Below are 23,585 nucleotides of genomic sequence, written 5' to 3' on the forward strand. Positions count from 1 at the left end.
ATTAGTGACCATACGTGGTAGTTTATAAATCATGCTAAAGCAATATTTTCCTCATTATGTTATATTAACTTAATAAGTTGGATGTTGGAATGAACGATTAGCCAACAGTTTTTTGTATGCCAAGTGAATTGACTTCACTTAATGGGATAATAGTCCCATCTATGTCACCATCATTCTTTCAAAGCACCATATTTTCCAGCAGTTAACTGTATTGCATGTCTTCAGTTGAACAGAGTGCAAAGGTTGAAAGGGGTTGGTGGCTCCCGTTAATCAGACATCTGGACTTTGTTATTTTAATGTGCCAAGTGTTGAAATTGCAGGAAGGTCAGACTAACTACATTAAAGTATGCGGCCCACATGGCCTATCAAAGCAGAAGAGCAAAGTGGCGGTAGAGTGGGGCGATCCCATTAATTACACTGGGGTTTTGCTGCATGCAGACAGACAGAAATGCTCTGTGATCCTCCTCATACAGCCAGAAGCACATATGGACCGCATCCACGGCCGAGCGGCGGCGGCGTTCCTGACGAGTTGAAAACATCTGCGAGGCTCTGTTTCTTTCTCTCCTTCTACATCCATTTCTCCCACCCTCTCCCAGTGATCTTTGATATTTATTTTTGGGCACGTTGGCTGGCCTTACATGGTCTGGCGTTGGGTGCAGCTCTTTCTGGAAGACGCCCACTGGTCTGCCCTCCGTCTGTGGCAGTGGCAGGATGGGAATACCAGACGTTTGAAGTCATCAATTTAAAGGAATGCATTACCAAGTTTTCATTGTGCCTTGGAGATATTGGTTTATTAGAATGAGATTTATTCCAGTGGAAAACAAACAATCGTAATCTGACTTTGTTTGTAATCAATGACATTGCAGTTTACTCATCAAACTTTGGCTTTCTAAACAACGGTGATTAAATCCGCGTGCGTGATAAGCATCTTGTACACAAATGTAACTGAAATAACAATGAATGTTTGATGCAATGGTATAAAGACTGAAAGGATCTTCTTGCCTGGTACTCGCTCAGGACAGTTAGAGAGAGAGAAGAACTTCCCACACAGGGAGCGGGTGGTGAATGAGACGCATTGTGTCACATAGGACACGGCAACAAATCGCTCATTGAATTGTTGTGGGGTAAGATTAATGCACAAACAGTACAATGCAAACTCATAAAGCCCAATTTAGAGGACGACACGGAGGCGTCAGGCGCCCCATTCTCCATTCTCTGCTCTGATTAAGTCACTAGGTCAAGGTTTTCCTTATTCATGGTGGATTTCTGGATTTTTAATTAAATCAGCTTTTGAATTTTAATGTGATTTGGCAAGAAGTGGTAAGAACCAGTTTTGCGTTACCTTCTAATGTAAATGTGTTCTTGTGTTCTATTACAAATTTATTTGAATGAACTTTGGGACACTGTGGAGGTAACAAACTCTAGTACTCAAGGAGGCGATAGAGTTTCCTTCAAATGGGTTCTTATTGTTTAGCTAGGCTGTCTAAGCATGTCAACAGCTTAGCTTTAACCTATTTAAAGGTAGTTGACATGAAAGAAAAAGCACACCATAGATCATCAATCATTTCATAATGCAACAATGTGTAAAATTGTATATATATATATATATATATATATATATATATATAAATTGCCTTTTGAATCATTCAGAAATGAAAAAAAATGTTGATAATAGAAGAGCTGCAAGGTACTGTATATATATACCTTACACCTTACAGCTCTTCTATTATCCAAATTGAGCTTTGGTAACTTTTGGTGGCAAAAAAACCAGGGTGATGCAACTGTCTTGAAGTCATGATGAACAAAAATTGAATAGAATTAAATTAGTTTCAAATGAAGAAGTAGTTTCACATAGTATTTTATTATCATTATTGTGTTATTGTCAATAACTCTCAGATATAATATCAGATAATTTGACCATTTTATGGCAAGGCAGGCTTAGTTCAGGTTGTAACATTTCATGGGCCTATGTTAAAACACTCCAAAAATGTGATTAATGTTATTTATGTATTCATAATCATGATATTTGTAAAATATACTTTTTACCCTTTTAAACTTACAACTAAATAACTAACTAAAAATAATTGTTTAAAAATATTTAAAACTAAACATAATAATAATAATAATAAAGTTAAATATAATTTTTTATTTTATTTTTGTTGAAAATGATACAGAATTATTTTTAAACCCATACAAAACCCACATGAAAATAAACCTATCACATGCATTTTAAACTACAGTTTTTATTTTTTTCAATTTATGAAAAAGATTTGAAATTGAGGTGATATTGAAATATATTTATATTTATATATATTTATTGTGGTGATATTGAAATAGATTTGCCGCTAAACTTATCCTGTGCAGTTTGTGCTACATATGAATGATACATCAGAGTTTCCAGTTTGTTGAGAAGAGGTTACTTTTCTAACCTGTAAGATTTTTATGATGATAAAATGTCTGAAAGTTCCCATATCTATCAACAAGAACATCATTCATTTAGGTATGGGGTCTTTTGACTTGGCAAGCAAACAAGCTCCTAACAACCACCCAGAACACCCTAGCAACTGCATAGCAACACCCTGGCAGCCATTCTCAACACCCTATGATAATGGACATGCTGTACACTGGCAAACAAGCTTTGTGATATTTGTGAAATACCCATACACTGGCTCTATTGTGATCCACTGCACTGTACTCAGGTGATGAACTGAGCTCTGAGGCAGAACGTGTAATAAATCCACTGTCAGAGTATTCTCCAAACACAACAGGATATGATGTTACTGTGTGTCCAAAGCTCTTATTACTCTTTGTGCACAGGATTAAGATCCGCACAATGACTACATAAAAGCATGGATAAGACGAATTGGTGAATGCAAGAGTGCTCAGGTTACACATTACACACATGATTAGGCTTCAGGCTCCTGCTAGTTTTTCATCACACTCTGGACTACAAGTCTACTACAATAACACCAACTAGATTTTGAAGCTTTCTGAAGGTTTTAAGGTGTTTCGGATGGTTCCCAGGGTGTTGCTATGCAGTTCTGAGTGGTTTATAAGGCAATAATTGATGGGTGCTTACTGCTCCAAGTCTCTACGATATGCTGGCCTCTCCTTCAAGGTAATTCTATTGAATTTCTTCGCACGTTTTATCATACGCCAAACATAAATTGTAAATTTCATGACTTAATAGCACACTTTTTGTCAACAAGAAGCATGATGCATCGGTTGCATAAACGGTCCAGGATGAATTGCACACCAAAGTTTAAGTCAGCTTAGGGGTTTGTTAAAATTTCTAACTTTAACCTTCGGAGGGAAAAAACGCAGAGAGCAGCAATGCTTGGCATCCAGCAAACAAAAGGGTGGGACTGGCAGGGAAAGCAGCGATGAGTAAAGCTCATGTTCTCCTTTATGAGCCCCTCATCTAACGACCGCATTTGATTACAGTAAGGCTCAGAGTTGAGGAACTTTTTACAGGATTACTGCCAGTTTCCTCCAGCTCACACACACACACACACACACTGCTGGATGCTGGAGCGTCTCTGTGAAACCGGAGTGGGCTGAGGCTATAATGAGCGGTATGAAGGGATGATGTTGAAGACTGGCTGAGCCAGTCAGGGATAAACAGTGGGGAGTTTCCTTCGGATTCTACGATCCACTCTTCTAGTTTGTCTCTGTTAGGCAGTCTGTTCTGCTTTGATCCCAGAGAAGCTAAAAGAGGCTATAAAAAGGTAAGGATTCCTGTTTTTATGATGTACACAGAGGTTTTTCTTAAAGAATCTAGTACTCAGTTATATCTCAGAAGAAAGTAAAATGACAAACTGTTAAGTTAGTTGCTTGTTTGAAATGATATTGAGAGCAAACTGAGATGTTTTCTTAAGTTTCATGCTTCTCATATTTCTCTCCTGAGGGAAAAAAGCCAGTATAATGTCATCAAGGATTCCAGTGAAATCTCAACAGTATCTCAAAATGTGCTCAAAATACCAATAATCTTTAGCTAAGTAAATTTTCACACATTTAATTACATGTTAATTGTATTATACTATCAACTGATATTAAATGCAGTTAGCTGAACTTTCCAGTGAAGCACTTAAGTGCATCTTTATATGAAATATGGTTAAAGCTTTTAATGATTAAGATTTTAAATGAACTACAAGTGCACATTAAATACGATCAAGTGCACTTTGTTTCACAAGAGACCGCAACAATAGAACACCAATATCTAAAAATCATTCATTTAAAATAAATCTCAGCTGTATAAAAAGACATAATTTCTTTTCCTTCTCTATTATGAGTTCATATGTTGACAAGCCGCACCCTTTAAGACAGCCTTAGTCTCGCATGGGTGGCATCCCACCAACAGTTAAAACTTACAGCAGTGACTGTAAAGACTTCTTTACCTCTTAGAGAACATAAAACCATTACTGAAGTGCTGATGCTGATTTAAGCAGTCTAATGAGTAATCCTGTCCAAATGAAACACAGTCTGTGTGTGTTAATAAGACTCAGGGGGGTGTGGACTTTCAGGAGGGGGCGAGGTGAAAATAAGGTGAAGATATACTGTGCCACACTAAATGTCAAGTGTGAAAGGCTGCGCTCTAATTTAAACTAGCACGCTTGACTCGTGGCCAGAGAGGCAATGTTGTTTTCTGCTTTGAACGAGGGGCCAAGTCCTCTAATCTCAGCTCTCTCACATGATGAGGTTAGACTGGGGTTGAGTGAGGGGTCTGGGCTGTTATGTGTTCAGGATGAGTGCGCTTGATGGGGGAGGATCAGTGTTGTTTCCCTGTACAGAGAATGCAGAAGGTGCACGTTCACTCTGGTAATGGAGGCACCGAGAGACAGGAACTGTAATTTCTCAGATCATTTCCAATCACTTTGCTTTGGCCTTGGCCCCCCTTGTTCATTAGCAGTCATTAATTCCCAGGACAGGCCATCAGAAAAACCTTCGGTGAGGGTACTGAGTGCCGCTGAAAGGCAGAAAAACAGCAGTGAAACAAAGGATCACGTGTGGAGGTCATGAGTGAGATGTTTAGGGGCCCAGTTTGTGTCTCTTATATCCAAAAGCATGTTCGAACAACTACTAAAACCCTGGATGGAGACTCACTATCTCAAGGGATTTCTGTTTTCTAATCTCTTTGCTTTTCTGTTTTTTTTGTTTGTTTTTGTTTTTAAACGTAGAACACAAAATGAGAATTTTTGAAAAATATCCATGTGGCTCTTTGACCTGTAATTATTCACAGTAACAAAAATAATTAAAAAATAAATAAAATAAAATAAAATAACAGAAAAGTGTCAGTATACTGCAATTCATCTGAAGACGTATAATATATATAAAAATATTTTTCAAAATTGTACTACTTCATACAATACTACTTCAGGCTTTCTAATACATAATGTGTGTTAATTTGTTGTGTTAATTGCCTTTTCTTTGTAACTATTTGTGAAATTTAAAAGCAATTTCTGAGTGAAAACTGTTTCAAATCAAATTTTTATTTTATTTTATAGTTTTGTTTGTGGAACAGGCTTAAATTTCTATTGCTAAATTACTGTAATTATGTTTTTTTTTTCAACACAATACAAAAATCACAAATGAGATTTCTTAAATGTTCTTAAAACGACCCTATGTCTCAAACTGTGCACAAATTTGACAAAATACTAAAGTCTGCAAGGCTTCAGAAGTTTTCAATGTGAACTCAAACGTGTAAAAATCTTTTTATATATCGATAATCTTCTAGTATATCTCAACAATTGTTTTATTTGTTGCCGTTTTAGATACAACTGATCCTTAACTGAGAACTCCTGTTTGTCTCTTGAGCAACATTTGAGCAATAAAACTTTCCTCCAGGACCCTAAACCTTTCTGTTCAAATTTGTGGTTAGAGAAAAAAAGTCAAATTGGCAGACAGCTTTCACATGTCTTTATAGTTTCATGAGAGACTGACAACCGTAAAAATTGTCTGTAATGCAACTGCTCATAAATCATCTCACATTAAAGCAATTCTCTTGCATCACATTGCACAGCTAAACAAAATATGAGGTAAAGAGTACCAATGTTAAAAAATAAAAATAAAATGTTACCACACAGCTGGAACTGGGGACATTATGCTCAGATTTGCAACTGCAAGCATAGTTATTAGTCTTGCTTGATATTACTTTTCAAAGTTTTTGCTTGGAGGATGAAAGTATAGTTGAGGAATATATATATATAGATATAAATAAGTGTTAAGGTCCTCCTCTAAACATAACAATTACATATATTTAAGCAAATACAAATACGAAAACATACAAATTAGCCACCAATTTGAACAAATTGCCATTATTTTGTGTTGGAAAAACCCCTAGTCTCGAATCTTATACCCATAAATCTCCCTAAAGTCACCTCCAAATATAGTCTAAATGTGTATCAAGTGAAGTTACTATAGAGAGAGCTATAATCAGTAATAATATTACTAATGCTACGGAAGAGCAGGATACAGCCGCATGCACAAAGTATCACGTAATGTAATATTCCTCCTATTCTGCTGAGGACAGAAGGCCGTTTCTTCCCTCACACCCCTCCACACACACATTACTCTGCACGAAGTGGAACGGAAGCAGCGTTTGATTAGCCTCTGTAATCAGGGGCTGCTCCAGACACAATAATGACATTATTACAGTATTACAGATTCTTATCAAACAAGGCCCACAGGTCATGTCCTCAAAACGACAATCTGGACTGCACTCAAAGCCACACAGATGAAGCACACTACACCAATATCTGTCAAGAGCTGAGAAATAAAAGAGCCCAGCTGGAACGAGAGTAAAGATCGGTATCAGCGAAAGAGGTGCTTAACATTAAAAAATGTTGGCTGTCTGCCTCAAGAGGTCAAACAAATATATTGTATGACCTGTCACTTTTTAGTGCTAATAGCAACCCAATCTCATCTGAAAAACTAGCTATCTTACAAGGTGCCGATTTAGTATGAATTTGTACTATGTGAATTGTACAAAAAATATATGATTTTTAGAAAAAGTAAGCAGGATCTCTAAACAGGGCATACGCAGATTGTATGAAAACATATGAATGAGATCATACAAATTCATATGAATTAGCAACCAATTCACCAGCACATAAAGTAGTTACGATTATCATGAGATTGTGTTGGCTAATATATGAAAATTGTTGCCTATAATAAAAATTATGCCAGAATTTGTAATTGTGACCATTATACTCAGATTTGCAACCGTAATTGTAGTTATTAGTGTTGGTTGCTCTTAATTTTCTAAGCAATTCAATGATTTTTGCTCAGCAAATTTCATGGGAAAATGTAATTATTTGACAAATTTTATTATTTGTTTGAATTTGTAAAATGTAGGAAAACATATGATTTTTAGAAAAAGCAAGCGTCAACCTCTAACTGTCACTGTGATTCATACAAATAATCGCACATATAAATGTCCACCAATTCGGCGAAACATAACTGCATGCCAATATTGATTTTTTCTTGAGCACCAATTTGTAAGTAAAAAGGTAGCAGATTTATAAGGCTATCACATTGCATAGTTAGTTTTATGATGGCATTACAATTTTTGTAAAAATTGAGAAAATGGAATGAGTATTTATTATCATTGTTATTATTACCAGTGTTGAGGAAAGTTACTTTTAAAAGTAATGCATTACAATATTGTGTTCCTAAAAAAGTCACTAATTGTTTTATTTAGTTACTTTTTATGGAAAGTAATACATTGTTACTTTTGCTTTACTTTTTGTCACCTGAGCCGGACTTGCTTATTTATTTTAATAATAACAACAACAACAACAAACCCAAAAGTTCTATTTTTGGTAACAGACTGAAGGAAGTGCCTCTGTGCATCTCTCGATTTCTCTCAACACAGAGACAGGAGAGCTGTCAGTGAATAAATGGGAAACATTTAACTTGCATTACTTATTTGAAAAAGTAACTCAATTTGTTACTTTACAAGTTACTTGAAAAAGTAATCTAATTATGTAACTCGTGGTACTTGTAATGCATTACCCCCAACACTGATTATTACAATTATTATTTTTTAGATTTGAATTTGGCATTCAGTTCTAATTTATATATATATTTTTTGTTTTGTAGCCTAATAACCTCGCTGGACTCCACGACATGGATAGCTGGACATTTCAGAAGCGCAAGGAATATTAAGACTGGAGAATTTGGAGTTTGTGAGGCTTATGGATTCCACATCACACCAGACTGCACTTTATTTTGCAAGAATTTGATGCAGTCTGTTTGACCCATCCTTGTTTCATGAGGCAGCAACCCTTTACACTTCCTTCCCCACATACTGTAAAGCAAATTAGCGATATGAGAAACAAGCCAAATGGAGGACATCATAGGAAATGGGTTTTCATAAAACATCCTTCAAAGGCGTTTTAACATTTTCACATGATTGCATATAACTAATGATTTCTTAAAATTACTTAATTAAGTTCACTCTACTTGGGTGGCAAGTAAATGCATAAATGAAGGATTGCATGCTAAACTGTGAAACCTGATCAGCGCACATGGAAGTGATTTAAATCGCACGTATGCTGCTACACCACTATTACAAAATTGCTATGATTTTCCTGACATGGTAACTCTGTGGTATTCTTAAAGTACCTCAGAGTACCATGCAAATACAATTTTTTGTTCTATGTCGGTATGGTGTTACCATCAGAGAGCATCACTATACTCTGGCATAGTTCAAAAAAAAAAAAAGAAAAAAGATACACATCTTCAGACAACAGTGTAACAAGAGACTTTTTTTAGATTTACGTCTTTTTCTCACCTCTTCTTCACATCTGCCTCACAAAGCCTGCAAATTTATCTTATTGGATGCAATAAGTGATGTTAACTTTTCATTTCAAAACCCTTATCTTTCTTGCCTTTTTAGAGAGAAAATTGCATCAAGTTTCTTATCTGGGTGTAGTGGATAATTAGGGAAATAGCTAGAGTTAAGCCAAGCATGGGAGAAGCAGGAGTTGGGGTGGGACGGCGGGGGTTACTGGCTTGTTGTGGCTGTGTGGGTTCCTGGCATGCTGATTTGTGACTGTAGTGAAAAATCACATTGCCAGGGATTACCACACTGCCATGGCCTTACCAACAGTTCATGAGGAAATGGACAAAAACTGGTGGAAATTTGAAAAAAAAAAAAACCTGGCATGGCACAATGAGAAAGGGGAACTCCATTAGGGTGTTTATACTCGAAAAGCAAAACAACTGCATTTGTGATGTGGTTCTGAGCGGGTGCAGAGCTTAGCTGATTGGTGAACGTGCACGGTTTGCTTTTTTGTTCACAGTGGCTAAGTTCTTCATCTGAAAAGAAACTGCAGCTATTTTCTTCTGTTGGAAAGTCTATGTATGGTCTATATCCTGTATGTGTCCCATCATGGCAAAGATACTGATAATATATACCCTTGTGAAAAATAAGTACACTTTAGCATACTTTTAAAAAGGACACTTATTATGGAAATGATATCATTTAAAATAATATACTTAGGTGTGAACTGAATGTAATGTTTTCGGGTATGTAATCAAATGTTTATTGCAATTTAAATTTAATTTAAATTTAGTTCAGCTTTTAAATTTAAACTATAGTACATTTTCATTTAATTATTAATATGAAATGCAATTAGCTGAAATTTAGAATGATTTATTTAGGTATCTTTATATGCAATTTCATAATTATTATCGTAAACTAAAATCTTCATTAATGTAATCTCTTTTGAAACTTGCATGTCATGCATTTTAAAATATTTATAATTAAATATTTGAAATGATGAAGTTGCATTCTAGTACATATTAACCTTAAATGTAATATGAAATAATGCACTACAGTTACAATTATAATTTGCATGTTCTTTAGTATGATAGCCAACATTTCAAAATAAATATATACTTATTTATATAAAATATATGTAAATATAAATACAAATATAAGTATACTTCTTTAAAGCACACAAGATTAAAACATAATATTTAATGTATAATGTACACACATTTTAATGTAAAACATTTTGACATTATTACAGTTAAAGTGTGCTTAAGAAACATAGCCATAGTCAATTATAATTGTGAAGTACTGTAAATAAAAAAACTGTACTTGCAGATATTATAATATTATATCTGCAAGTGCAGTTTTTTTATTTACTTCACAATTTGAAGTACACCACAAGTACACATTCAACACAATTAAGTGCACATCTTTTTCAAAAGGGTAGGGTTCCAATTATAGTTTTAGTAAATATATTTACCCAAAAATGAAAGTTCTGTCAACACTTACTCATTCTTGTGTTGTTTGAAATCTGTATGACTTTCTTTCTTTGTGTGGAATGCAAAAGGAGATACTTTCAAGAATGTCCATGCTGCTCTTTTCAAGAAGTATATGGTGACCAAAAATTATAAAAATAAAAAAAGTGCTTAAAATGTAGTCTACTATAATCCAAATCACTTGGAGCCCTATATAATAGCCTTGTGTGATGAATAGAGCAAAATTGATCAGTAACTGAAAATCTTCCAGTCTGCTGTAACAATCAAATATAATTTTCACTTTTAAATCTTAGTATCTCACAACTTGTTATGAGAGATCCAAAATCAATGTTTGGTACACTGAAGTAAGCAAACTTGAAATGACGTGCATTCACGTGGTTTGAATATATGGAATCAAATGAGATTATGAGCTTGTTCCTCAATCAAAACTGAATATTGTATCATTTGTGGTTCAAATATTTCTCTGTATGAAAAAGAGCAGCGTTAAACTTTATTAAAAGTATCCCCTTCTGTTTCCCACAGTACAAAGAAAGGCATGCAGGTGTCAATCAATATAAGGTTAGATAAACTGCTGAATTTTCTCAGGCCGTTTTTCAAAATGATAACAAGGAAGGTATTAGCATCAGCCAAACATAATGACTAACAAACATATCTAAATTGAAGATGATAAATGTTCAATGCCATAATTAAACACACATGTGTAATGATAAATCTTGCTTAAAAACAGAGAAATGTGCCAAAGCTGAAACGGCTCCCATGTGACTGTGGCTGAAGCTATCTTTGTGTGAGAAAATCTCTTATTCAAACCAGATGATCATTCTTAAAGGTAAAGCGTGTAATTTCAGCACCACTAGTGTCACTAAATACAATTGCACAAATAATACTGTTTTCAAACAGGTTTCCCAAACACCCACTGTCTACCATTGGTCAAACAAACAGATAGCCCCGCCCCACTCAGAGTAACATTAACCATCAGCTTTAAAGATGCAAATTAACATGATTGAACGTGTAGTAATATAATAAATGGTGCCAAGAAATCACATTCAGAAAAAGGTAAGAGTTGGCTTTCTAACTTGTGAAATGATAATCTGTGTAGAGTTGTGTGTCTGATCAGGACCTGAGCTCCGGTGCCTTCTGAGCTGATATCAGTTGTATTGATTTACTGGCTCAGTTCAGCAGGAACAGGAGTGTGGCCCCTGCACAAAGAGCCACACACTCTAGAACTTCCACAGGCCAAAGCAAAACTCTTCTGCAGAACCTACGAACATCACCAAAAGAAACAAGTCTGTGCTTGATGTGTGCTTGTCTCTAAATGAACGTCCTGAAATGCCTTGACCTTAAATGCACCAGGAGAGCTGGTTTCCCAGGCACAGATTAAGCAAAGTCCCACAATAAAAAGAATTTCCAGAGAGAAGGATCAGAGGTTCAGGTGACTCGACTTGGTCTCATCTGAATGACTTGAGAACTTTTTTGAAAATAAACTATTTGCTTGTTATTTGACTTATCTGTCTCTTATCTGTACGACTTCTCTTTTTTTTTTTTTTTTTATCTAGTGGAAAAAAAAAGGTTTATTAGGCAAATTAATTATAACTTAATTAAAACAGTTTTAAACTTTGTTTAAACAAAATCTGGCTTTAGTAATATTATCTACCGGGGTTTATACTGTACTAATTATTAAAACATGCATTGGTAAATGGTTTGTTTTTAACAAATTGAGGAAAGCTGCCAACCAGTAATAGCATTTGTTTTTTAAGCCTCAGTAGCCACACAATCAGGAAAACTTAAGATCACACAGACTGCCTTTTCTGTTGAGCTTCACCAATAATACACGTACTGTATGTCCAATATGTGTTAGTAATACGCTCCCTAGTGTTTAAACTGCAGTCTAACATGAGGTCCAATACTTATTTACACTGTATGTAATATATTTTATTATGTAAAGAAGCAGAGCAACAAAACGGCACATTAAAACAATAATTTTACATTTTGGTGATGTGAAATAAAAATATTTGTATTTTTCATATTTTATTAATTTATGTCCATACCTCTGCATTTTCTCTCAAATAGAGTTTTGTCACTTTGCTTTGTTTTTCTTTGCAAAGCAGAATGTGTTTATTTGCAAAACACTGTATTTGGTTGATGAATATTGGCACAAAATTCACTCCATACGCTTTCTTATAGGCTCAGTCGAAGTACAGTAACTGCTTAGGATTTATCATGGATTCCCTGCATTTACGGCCAGCAAATGAACACCAAAGACTATAGAATACCTTAGAGAGACTTTGTTAGCATAGTAAAATTCGAATAGTGTTTTTATTTTTCAAATAATAATAACAGGTCGAATGTTCGACTAATACGTACGACAGACAATTTTCAGCACAACAAAACTATCATAATTTATTCTGGTAACATTGTTTGCATGTGATTGGCAAATTAAGTCTCCAGGATTATCACTATATAATCACAATTAAGTTCTGCTTTACAGTTCTGTTACTTGAAATGACCACAATTTTGAATATGGATGGCTGATAATTGCATAGGAAGCAGAAAAAAAATATTTATATATAATAGGGCAGCCTTGATGCAAGCCTCTATTTTAAACCTATGTTGTAATTTGATTGATGCATTGCCATTATAATACAAAGTTTGATTTGCATTAATAAAATTGGGGCCAAAAAACAAAAATATCGAAAGACTTGAAAATAAAAGGAAACTCAATGGAAAAATGGACAAAAAGCAGGAAACTGTCATCACTTCTAAACACATTTGTTGAGCATCTGCACAGCGTCAACGCACACCGGAAACAGCTGACGGACCGATCCACTATCATTATAGGGGTGACTGTGAGAACGATTGGTATCATTCAGTCATACAATACATATCCGCGAAACAACTTTGTGATAGGAAAATTTCAACAGAGAAACTTATCCTTCTGATATTTTTCATTTACTATTTGACAGCTTAAGCGTGTCCAACAGAAGTGTGTGAAGTTCACACCGACGTGTCATCAGATGGTTCAGTCCGAGGATGGCCGCTGCTGTCGGTGTAAATAAACAGGCGAGCGCAGCGTCGATGGAGCCGTGTGTGAGACACGGCCGCGGTACAGCCGGTAATGCGGTGAAGGTATGATGCATATCACATAAATAACCTCTACACTAGAGGTGTAGCTCATAAAAATCATGTGGTGGGTGTTATTTTTGTCCTGCCGGACGGAGTTCAATAAGCTGCAGCAGGGCGTTAGCACGCTAATGATAGCAACGTTCAAAACTGTCATTGTGTTCTTTATCTGAAACACTGTTACACACTCATTTATAAACTCATCATGACACTTTAAACCTCAATGTGTTATGAAATATTGTGTTATTTCGATAAATATATAGCTTTGACAGCAATGGCACGGAGTTAGCTGGTTAGCTAATGATCAGCTGGTCATAGCATTAGAAGAGAGGCTGTGTCTCAAAACCTAAGATGCCAATTTAGGCTCAAATTAGACTTATTTGAGAAATTGTAAAGCTGTTATGAAATGATGGATGAATGAGTTGTGCTCAAGGCGTATTCATGTATAACAGACATGTGTGTTGCTGCATAATAACATTGGACTGGATATGATAAATTGCTGAAGTATATAACACTCTTCAAGTGCTAATTTGTCAATTAATTTTTTTTAATGTCTATTCGATATTTATTAAATTATTAATATTTAATAAAAATATAAAACATTTAGACACCCAAGGCACATGCAAATATATGTAAATATTATTTCATTAGACAACAAATATCAAACCATGTGAGTAATTATAAAGGAACACCGCACGAGCGCACACTTTTCAAGCAAAACATTTGATAAAAAGCTTTTATTTGCATATATGTGTGCTGTTCTCAAGGTGTTGGAGTGCGGCGTTTGTGAGGATGTGTTTTCACTGCAAGGCGACAAGGTGCCGCGGCTGCTGCTGTGTGGACACACGGTGTGTCACGACTGCTTGACCCGTCTGCCTCTTCACGGCAGGGCAGTTCGTTGCCCCTTCGACAGACAGGCCACGGAGCTGGGTGAGTTTAACATTGCCTTTTTATTTCTTTATAGTAACAGTATAATCCTAAATTTAGGATTTATGTACGTAGTGGAAAGAAATGTCTCACTCAGTCTCATTTTACTCTGCAGGAGACTCGGGTGTGTGGGGCCTGAAGAAGAACTTTGCTCTGCTAGAACTGTTTGAACGGCTGCAGAATGGGGCCAGCAATCAGTCAGGCATGTCGGAGGACGTGCTTCGTGAGATGGGCGAGGTTAGACATGTGCATTTTCTATTCTAAAATGGGTATTTCTAAATTAATAGTAATAACAATTATGATGGTAATAGTAATAACATTAATAATTATAATACTATATTATAAATCAGTATACCGCAAAAACATTATACCAATTTTTACTCTTATAATATCTTACTACATTTTAATTATAAAGTACATTTATTTTTTTAAACCATTATCGTATTGCTGTGGCTCCTTTTGTAAACTGTATATGAACTATATATTGTTGTATCATATTGCGTCATTTTTTCCCATGTCTCCATTAGTGCATAATCCGCTGTGATGAGGATGAGACTCACACTGCTTCCGTGTACTGCACGGTTTGTGCCACACACCTGTGTGCCGAGTGCTCCCAGCTCACCCACTCCACCCGAACACTGGCCAAACACCGGCGTGTGCCGCTGGCAGACAAGCCCCATGAGAAGATGCTCTGTCCACAGCACCAGGTGCACGCCATTGAGTTTGTCTGCCTGGAAGACGGCTGCCAGCCGGGGCCGCTCATGTGCTGCGTGTGCAAGGAGTACGGGAAGCATCAAGGGCATAAGGTGCAGAACTTTAATGCAGCATAATTCAAAAACACTTGTTAGTCTTTAAACTCAGATTATTGGCTTGGATTTCTTTATTTAGTTTACTTCTCATTCACAAAGTTTTTATTCAGTTTCAATCCTTTATTGATTCCTATGGTAAATTTTTTGATTTCATTCAAATTTAAGGAATGTAACAATGCAGTTGGTTTTTAGATGCGTTGTTTAAAGTTGCTTTGCAAGTGCATTGAAGTATTTAAGAAAGATCCTGAAATATTGCTTAAATAATCATTTGCATTGGTGTTGTTTCTGTTGCAATAACACTGAAGTATTATTATTATAGGATTATTATTGTTAAATAAACTAAAACCATAAAACATTTGACTTAAAATAAACCTTACTTGTAATAAAATATTTTTAGTTTTACTTGAAATAAAAATAAACTGATTAAAATATATAACAAAATAATTTCAGCTACTTGTCAAGGCAATAGGCTATTTCTTATTTTCACTTAGATTAACCTGAAGTCATAAAATAACCAAAACTAAAACTGAAATAAAGATTGATAAAAGCTATATATATATATAAAATCTAACGCAACAAAATAACTAAACTTTAACTAAAATTAAAATGCGGAAACTGTATATAAAAAATAATTTCAAAGCTGAGTTATTTTAGTATCATTGAAATACTATTGTAGTTTTATTAATATTTTATACAATAGTTTGTATTTTAATTTTAGTTTTTTTTGTATAGGCCTACGTGTATGCATATATATGTGTGTGTGTGTGTGTGTATATATATATATATATATATATATATATATATATATATATATATATATAACAAAAACGCAACAAAAAAACAAATAAAATACAATGGCGGTGAATCTAGAATCAGATCAATTCACTGTCAATCAAACATTCACATATTTCTGTTTTATTGCAAATAGGATATTTTGTACCCAGCCCGATTCACATTTTCAATCTTTTTTCATGAAAACATTTCACCAGCATGTTGTTCTAGAGGCTGAAGCCAACCAGATCCGTGCATCTATCCTGGATATGGCCCACTGCATCCGTACATTCACAGAGGAAGTGTCAGAGTACTCCAGGAAACTAGTGGGCATCGTGCAGCAGATTGAAGGAGGAGAGCAGATCGTGGAGGACAGCATGGGCATGGCTCATACTGAACATGTATGTTTTGGGTTTTCATAATGGCCTATTGCATTTGCATCTGAATAAGTCTCCACTGATCTCCTTTTTTTCCGCTCAGGTACCAGGAACCGCCGAGAGCGCCCGGTCTTGCGTGCGTGCCTATTTTGCGGATCTACACGAGACGCTGTGCCGTCAGGAGGAGATGGCTCTGAGCGTGGTGGACGCACACGTCCGAGAGAGGCTGATCTGGCTTCGACAGCAGCAGGAGGACATGACCATACTGCTGTCACAGGTGTCCACTGCCTGTCTGCACTGCGAGAAAACACTGCAGCAGGTACAGACTCGATCACCTGACACAATCAGTGGGATCATAAGCAGTTCAGGCATTTGAGTTGGTTTGTTGTTGTGTTTTCCGCTAGGATGATTGCAGGGTGGTTTTGGCGAAACAGGAGATCAACCGGTTACTAGAGACACTGCAGAAACAGCAGCAGCAGTTTACAGAGCTGGCCGACCACATTCAACTGGATGCAGGCATCCCTGTTACTTTCACTAAGGTAATTTGACCTTTTTGTGTCATAGCAAGGTTAGTTCAGCTTGTAAAATGTTATATGGTGCAGGAATTCATGATATTAAAAAAACAAACAACCCCCCCCCCCCCCCCCCCCCAAAAAAAAAGTTCAATATATCAAAAAATGTTACAATTACTAATTAAGGTGACCATACATCATGATGGGCATTTTTTAATTGCCTGAAATGCCTGTTTTTTGGTTTATTTTCATACTTGCTGAACGTAATAACTGAAAAGTTATTTTTGTAGTTTGACGAATGCATACCAATAGAAAAACAAAGCCATTTTAGGCAATTTAGGAATCCCAGTCTGGGAATAAAAGAGGACGCATGGTCATCCTAATTAAACTGATGAGTCTATCTTTTCCCCAGGACAACCGTGTTCACATTGGTCCAAAAATGGAGATCCGGGTTGTGACTTTGGGCTTAGATGGAGCTGGCAAAACTACTATTCTCTTCAAACTGAAGCAAGATGAGTTCATGCAGCCCATACCAACCATAGGTATCTATATGAAACCGCAATACATGATGTATACAAATCCAAACATGCCTCTTTGTTTAGTTAATCATAGGTTTTCTTTCTGTTTTAGGTTTTAATGTAGAAACTGTCGAGTACAAAAACCTGAAATTCACCATTTGGGATGTGGGTGGCAAACACAAACTCCGCCCACTATGGAAACACTACTATCTGAACACACAAGGTAACAATTCACTTAAGTGTGACTTTGTTCATGATGAAATACACACAGTGACAGTCAGCATAATGAGTGTGTATTAATGAAACCGGTCATCTGTTGTCTCCCAGCGGTGGTGTTTGTGGTTGACAGCTGTCACAGAGACCGGCTGATGGAGTCTCACAGTGAACTGGCCAAACTGCTGACAGAGAAAGAGCTCAGAGATGCTCTGCTGCTCATCTTTGCCAACAAACAGGTGAGACGTTTGACATGTTTATTTCAATTAGAAATTCTGAGTTGAGGGACGTTCATGAAAACACATCTCATTAATGTGCCTTATAATGCATCTGTATAGAAAAAGATTTTAATAATCAATTGCTGATGACAAAGATATTTTTTCTTAAATAATCCAGAAATGTTTATTTTGATTATTTTTGGTTTAGATTTAAAATTTTTTAAATGAATTTGTCTGTTCCCTGTGTTTATTTTCTCTTCACCTTATTTGAAAATATGTATATTTTAATGAAAACGTAAATAAAAGCTAGCATTTTGTGTTTTATGTATTATCCTATTTATATATTAGATTTTACTTGACGTCATATTAACAATACTTTCTTCTCTCCTCAAAGCATCAACCATGTTACAAACATACGTTATGCCATAAATACACTGAACAAAATTATAAACGCAACACTTTTGTTTTTGTCCCCATTTTTCATGAGCTGAACTTAAAGATCTAAGACTTTATCTATGTACACAAAAGGCCTATTTCTCAAGTATTGTTCACAAATCTGTCTAAATCTGTGTTAGTGAGCACTTCTCCTTTGCCGAGATAATCCATCCACCTCACAGGTGTGGCATATCAAGATGCTGATTAGACAGCATGATTATTGCACAGGTGTGCCTTAGGCTGGCCACAATAAAAGGCCACTCTAAAATGTGCAGTTTTATCACACAGCACAATGCCACAGATGTCGCAAGTTTTTAGGGAGCGTGCAATTGGCATGCTGACTGCAGGAATGTCCACCAGAGCTGTTACCCGTGAATTGAATGTTCATTTCTCTACCATAAGCAGTCTCCAAAGGTGTTTCAGAGAATTTGGCAGTGCATCCAACCGGCCTCACAACCGTAGACCACGTGTAACAATACCAGCCCAGGACCTCCACATCCAGCATCTTCACCTCCAAGATCGTCTGAGACCAGCCACCCGGACAGCTGCTGCAACAATCGGTTTGCATAAGCAAATAATTTCTGCACAAACTGTCAGAAACCGTTTCAGGGAAGCTCATCTGCATGCTCGTCGTCCTCATCGGGGTCTCGACCTGACTGCAGATCATCGTCGTAACCGACTTGAGTGGGCAAATGCTCACATTCGATGGCGTCTGGCACTTTGGAGAGGTGTTTTCTTCATGGATGAATCCCGGTTTTCACCGTACAGGGCAGATGGCAGACAGCGTGTATGGCGTCGTGTGGGTGAGCGGTTTGCTGATGTCAATGTTGTGGATCGAGTGGCCCATGGTGGCGGTGGGGTTATGGTATGGGCAGGCGTATGTTATGGACAACAAACACAGGTGCATTTTATTGATGGCATTTTAAATGCACAGAGACACCGTGACGAGATCCTGAGACCTATTGTTGTGCCATTCATGCATGATAATGCACGGCCCCATGTTGTAAGGATCTGTACACACTTCCTGGAAGCTGCAAACATCCCAGTTCTTGCATGGCCAGCATACTCACCGGGCATGTCACCCATTGAGCATGTTTGGGATGCTCTGGATCGGCGTATACGACAGCGTGTTCCAGTTCCTGCCAATATCCAGCAACTTCGCACAGCCATTGAAGAGGAGTGGACAACCTGATCAACTCTATGCGAAAGAGATGTGTTGCACTGCGTGAGGAAAATGGTAGTCACACCAGATACTGACTGGTTTTCGGACCCCTGCACAAACTGCACATTTTAGAGCGGCCTTTTATTGTGCAATAATCATGCTGTCTAATCAGCATCTTGATATGCCACACCTGTCAGTACATATTTGTCAGTAGGGGAAGATCCTAAAATGTCAATTCTGTTACAATGATTTGGTATAGAAAACATTTGTAGAAATTTCAATAGTGTTTTCTTTGAGCCTTGCAGGTTCACAACTCTGAGTACAGGGCTTGCAATTTAGTTTTTTTAAATTATTGTAATTTTGGTAGTGATCATTGTTTTTGCTGATATAGCATTAAAAAATCCCTTCTCTTTTTTTTCATTTTAAGGTGTCCTTGTTACACATTACATGTACTTACTATTACAAAAACAATACGTTATGCATAATTACATGCAAGTAACCCTAAACCAAACCTTAATACTTACCATATAGTAAGTACATGTAGTTAATTAATATTACTCAGTACTTAAATGTATAATTACACTGTAACAAGGACACCTTTTTATGTATTATGTATTTGTTTTATGTTGCATATATTATGTATTTGGCAGATTATTGCATTTACTTTACTTTACTTTTGTCATTTAGCAGACGCTTTTGTCCAAAGCGACTTACAAATAAGAAAAAGTAACTAAAACTAAAAAGTTACAACTCTATAAATACTATCTACCCACATATTTAAGAAAATAAAGAAATTAAATAAAATTAACACATGCATATAACAACAACATTTCAATAATAAACATATCAATGAAAAAATTAAATAAAAAGCTACTACTATCCCTTGCCGGTGTCCCTGCCCGGTGGAGTCGCACGGTAGAGTCGATGGTCTTTACACTCTTTGGTCTTCACACTAAGAGGGCTTCACACGACGACTGCCGCGACCGCTGCCGCGGTATAATAACCTTTATTATACCAATCTAACAAATGATCATTTCAATTCAGCTGGACCCACTTTCCTGTTTATCAACTACAAATGGCCAAGCAAGTGCACACACTGACAAGATACACGATACAGTACAAGACCAAACGCGATTTCAGCAACTCTCATCCTAGTAAACAAAATAAGCGTTTCCTAGCAACGGCAAATGCGCTAAACACTGAGACAAGTAAATACACTTACGAGCTGATTTTAAACTTCCGCTGATAGACTGCTTCTCTTAAAGACCACTTCATTACACTGCCTTCTGCTGGCGCTTGAACCCACTTTCCTGTTTATCAACTACAAATGGCCAAGCAAGTGCACACACTGACAAGATACACAATACAGTACGAGACCAAACGCGATTTCAGCAACTCTCATCCTAGTAAACATTTTGCCAATATGCGTGTTCTTTGTGAATCAAATCCTTGACCTTGAACTCATAAACAAGATTTGTCTCTCTGTAGGACGTTCCCGGTGCGGTGTCTGTGGAGGAGATGACGGAGCTCCTGAGCTTACACAAACTGTGCTGCGGCCGCAGCTGGCACATCCAGGGCTGTGACGCCCGCAGCGGCATGGGTCTACACGAGGGGTTAGACTGGCTCTCACGCCAGCTGGTGGCCGCAGGAGTTCTGGATGTGGCCTGAGGGACGCTTAACCACACTTAATAGACTTATGACTTAAAACTCAAGCCGGTCTATGCCATTTGCACAGTCACCCTGCTCATGTTTACCCACGGTACCACGTCATACCATCATACATTACTAGACTTGCTGTTGTGTGCGCTCGTGGCTCAATGGTGTACATAATTGGAGCTTAAATAGGAGTGATTTAAGTGAGGACTCCAGGTTAAATACAAGGCAACATGCTGCCAGTTACCATTAAACATCATTTCAACTCGGCTGTGGCTGTTGCTTTGGTTGCCCTGTAGACTTCCATTGTACTGTAAAAATGTTTTTTGTTGGATTTTACATAGTCCCTGCTTGGGTCCCTATCACAGAGAGTGGTAATCAAAAACATTTGCAGATGCTGTGAATTAATGTGTATTTAACCTGGACTATTCCTTTAAAACCAAGTTGATGGACATTACAAACTAAACTTGCTGTCCCTTCTGTCATTTCTGAAAATGTACTCTCTCTCAGGCCATCCAAGATGTAGATGAGTTTGTTTACTCGTGGAAGCAGACTTACAGAAATGTAACATTATATCACTTGCCCACCAGTGGATCCTCTGCAGTGAATGGGTGCCGTCAGAGAATGAGAGACCAAACAGCTTAAAAACATCACAACAATCCACAAGTAATCCACATGACTTCAGTCCATCAGTTAATGTCTTGAGAAGAGAAAAGCTGTGTGTTTGTAATCAAAATCCACTGACATATTTGTTTAGAGCTGTTGTGGCTTGTAAACGTTTTTTGATCTGTGCATATTTCTCCTGATTCAGACTAGACCTCGATTTTCACCGGAGAAAGCAGTATTATGGATTTTAATTTTAGCTCGTCTTGAATTAGTTTCTTGCGAACAGATTTTCGCTTCACAAGATGTTAACTGATGGACTGGAGTGATGTTTTTAAGCTGTTTGGACTCATTCTGACGGCACCCATTCACTGCAGAGGATCCACTGGTGAGAAAGTGATGTAATGCTACATTTCTCCAAATCTGTTCAGATGAAGAAACAAAGTCATCTACATCTCGAGTACATTTTCAGCTATTTTTTTTTCTTTCACTTTTGGCTGAACTATTCCTTTAACATGTAGTTTATGATACTCGTCTTTTCATGGTCACTTTACTCATTTTGGTCATTTAATACCTAGAGATATTTGGTGCATTTATAGTAGATGTGCTTAAGCAAAATATACTGGTCATTTCTGTACAGACACCCTCATGAAATCCCAATAGTGTTGTGTGCAAGCAGCACAAGGTTTAAATAGATCTATTAAATGTTTTAATCGTAGGCAAAGCCCCTTAGGTAAGGAGAAAACTAGGCATCAGTCACCAGATTCATGGTTTCTGCAATGTGAAGTGCCTGTTAATGTGACAGATTAGCTACTGAAATAGTAAGAAAGGACATGTGATCAAATCCATTGCCATTGTTCAAAAGTTACATGTAAGTAATGGGGTGAATTTCACAAAAACTGCCAATAACATGAATAGGTCATGTTTTCCTTTAATATCAAAGAAAAATGATATATTCTGCATTAAGAAAGTGTTAACCTGTTTTAGGAGCATTAAGTTTATTACAATCAAGCACATTTTACCCTCATATTCTCATTACCGTAATGTAAAAAAAAAAAAATCTCAATCTCAATGTGAAATGCAACACATGGTAGAATTGCCTTTATGGATTTGTATTCAAATAAATCATAGTACAGTAATAAATTATAACTGGGAATAAGTATTTCAACACATTTGTATGCAGTATAATGTGCTTAATTATGAAAACGACAAAGCTAAAAATTTGTAATGTTAGAAAAATTGGTATAGCTTCTTTTTTTTTCGTTATGCAAAATTAAATAGATTTTGGGGGTAAAATGCGACCCGCATGCATTTTTGTGAGATTCGCCCAAAGGCATACCATTATTCTTGCTATTGTGAATTTTTGGCTTTAAATTAGCCTATAAAAATATTTATTGAAATGTACATTGTAGTCTTAAGACTGGTGCATGGGTGTATTATCACCATGTATGGAGAGATGGATGTGTCTGTGGCAAAAAAAATAATGTTACTGATATTTATATTTTAAAGGAGGATTGTAGTTGTCATAAAACGTATAAACTCGCTCCCAGTTCATCGATCCACTGCTTATTAATATCTGGCTATCTCATTTGTTAGAACAAGTATTTCTTAGCATCTTAACTAAAGCAAACCCTGTTAAATTATATGAATATCGGTTCATTGGTGTACTTCAGTTATAACACAGATGTGGCTGTATGTAAACGCTCCATTATTTGACAGATTATCTGCATTAGTCGGTTTTAGGAACCATCCTTTGGTTTGAAACATTGATCCTCATTGCTATGTAATGCTGACTAACTGTACTTTGGTGAAACGCATGTGTGAAGCCTTTGCTTGTCCCGTCGCAGGAGGATCTGAAGTTGTGAAAGGCTTTGTCGTTAATGTGAGTTTTGGAAGCCTCTCAAGAAGCACAGTGCACATCCACATTTGTTGTTGATTTGATGATGGCTTTTTGTATAACCATTCATAATGTTATGCTATTAAAAACAAAGCTGA

General features: G+C 36.6%; 1 protein-coding gene across 2 annotated transcripts; it reads left to right on the top strand.

Moving 5' to 3' along the window:
• Nucleotides 1–13,284: 13,284 nt before the first annotated feature.
• LOC306866208 (E3 ubiquitin-protein ligase TRIM23) lies at nt 13,285–23,584 on the top strand. 2 transcript variants are annotated; one of them, XR_013783930.1, is made up of 12 exons: nt 13,295–13,398; nt 14,160–14,322; nt 14,435–14,556; nt 14,847–15,125; nt 16,118–16,300; nt 16,380–16,595; nt 16,681–16,815; nt 17,201–17,330; nt 17,419–17,529; nt 17,634–17,758; nt 20,823–21,551; nt 21,968–23,584. XR_013783930.1 is itself a non-coding variant. In XM_079411302.1 (11 exons), the coding sequence occupies exons 1-11, from the start codon at nt 13,303–13,305 to the stop codon at nt 21,000–21,002; spliced, it is 1,740 nt and encodes a 579-aa protein (XP_079267428.1). In that variant the 5' UTR covers nt 13,285–13,302; the 3' UTR covers nt 21,003–23,584. The 2 variants fall into 2 exon arrangements, 1 of the variants encoding a protein (XP_079267428.1); XM_079411302.1 differs by having other exon boundaries at nt 13,285–13,398; nt 20,823–23,584.
• Nucleotide 23,585: the final 1 nt, after the last annotated feature.

Source organism: Barbus barbus (genome assembly GCF_936440315.1).
Source record: "Barbus barbus genome assembly, chromosome: 47".
NCBI classification, from domain to species: domain Eukaryota; kingdom Metazoa; phylum Chordata; class Actinopteri; order Cypriniformes; family Cyprinidae; genus Barbus; species Barbus barbus.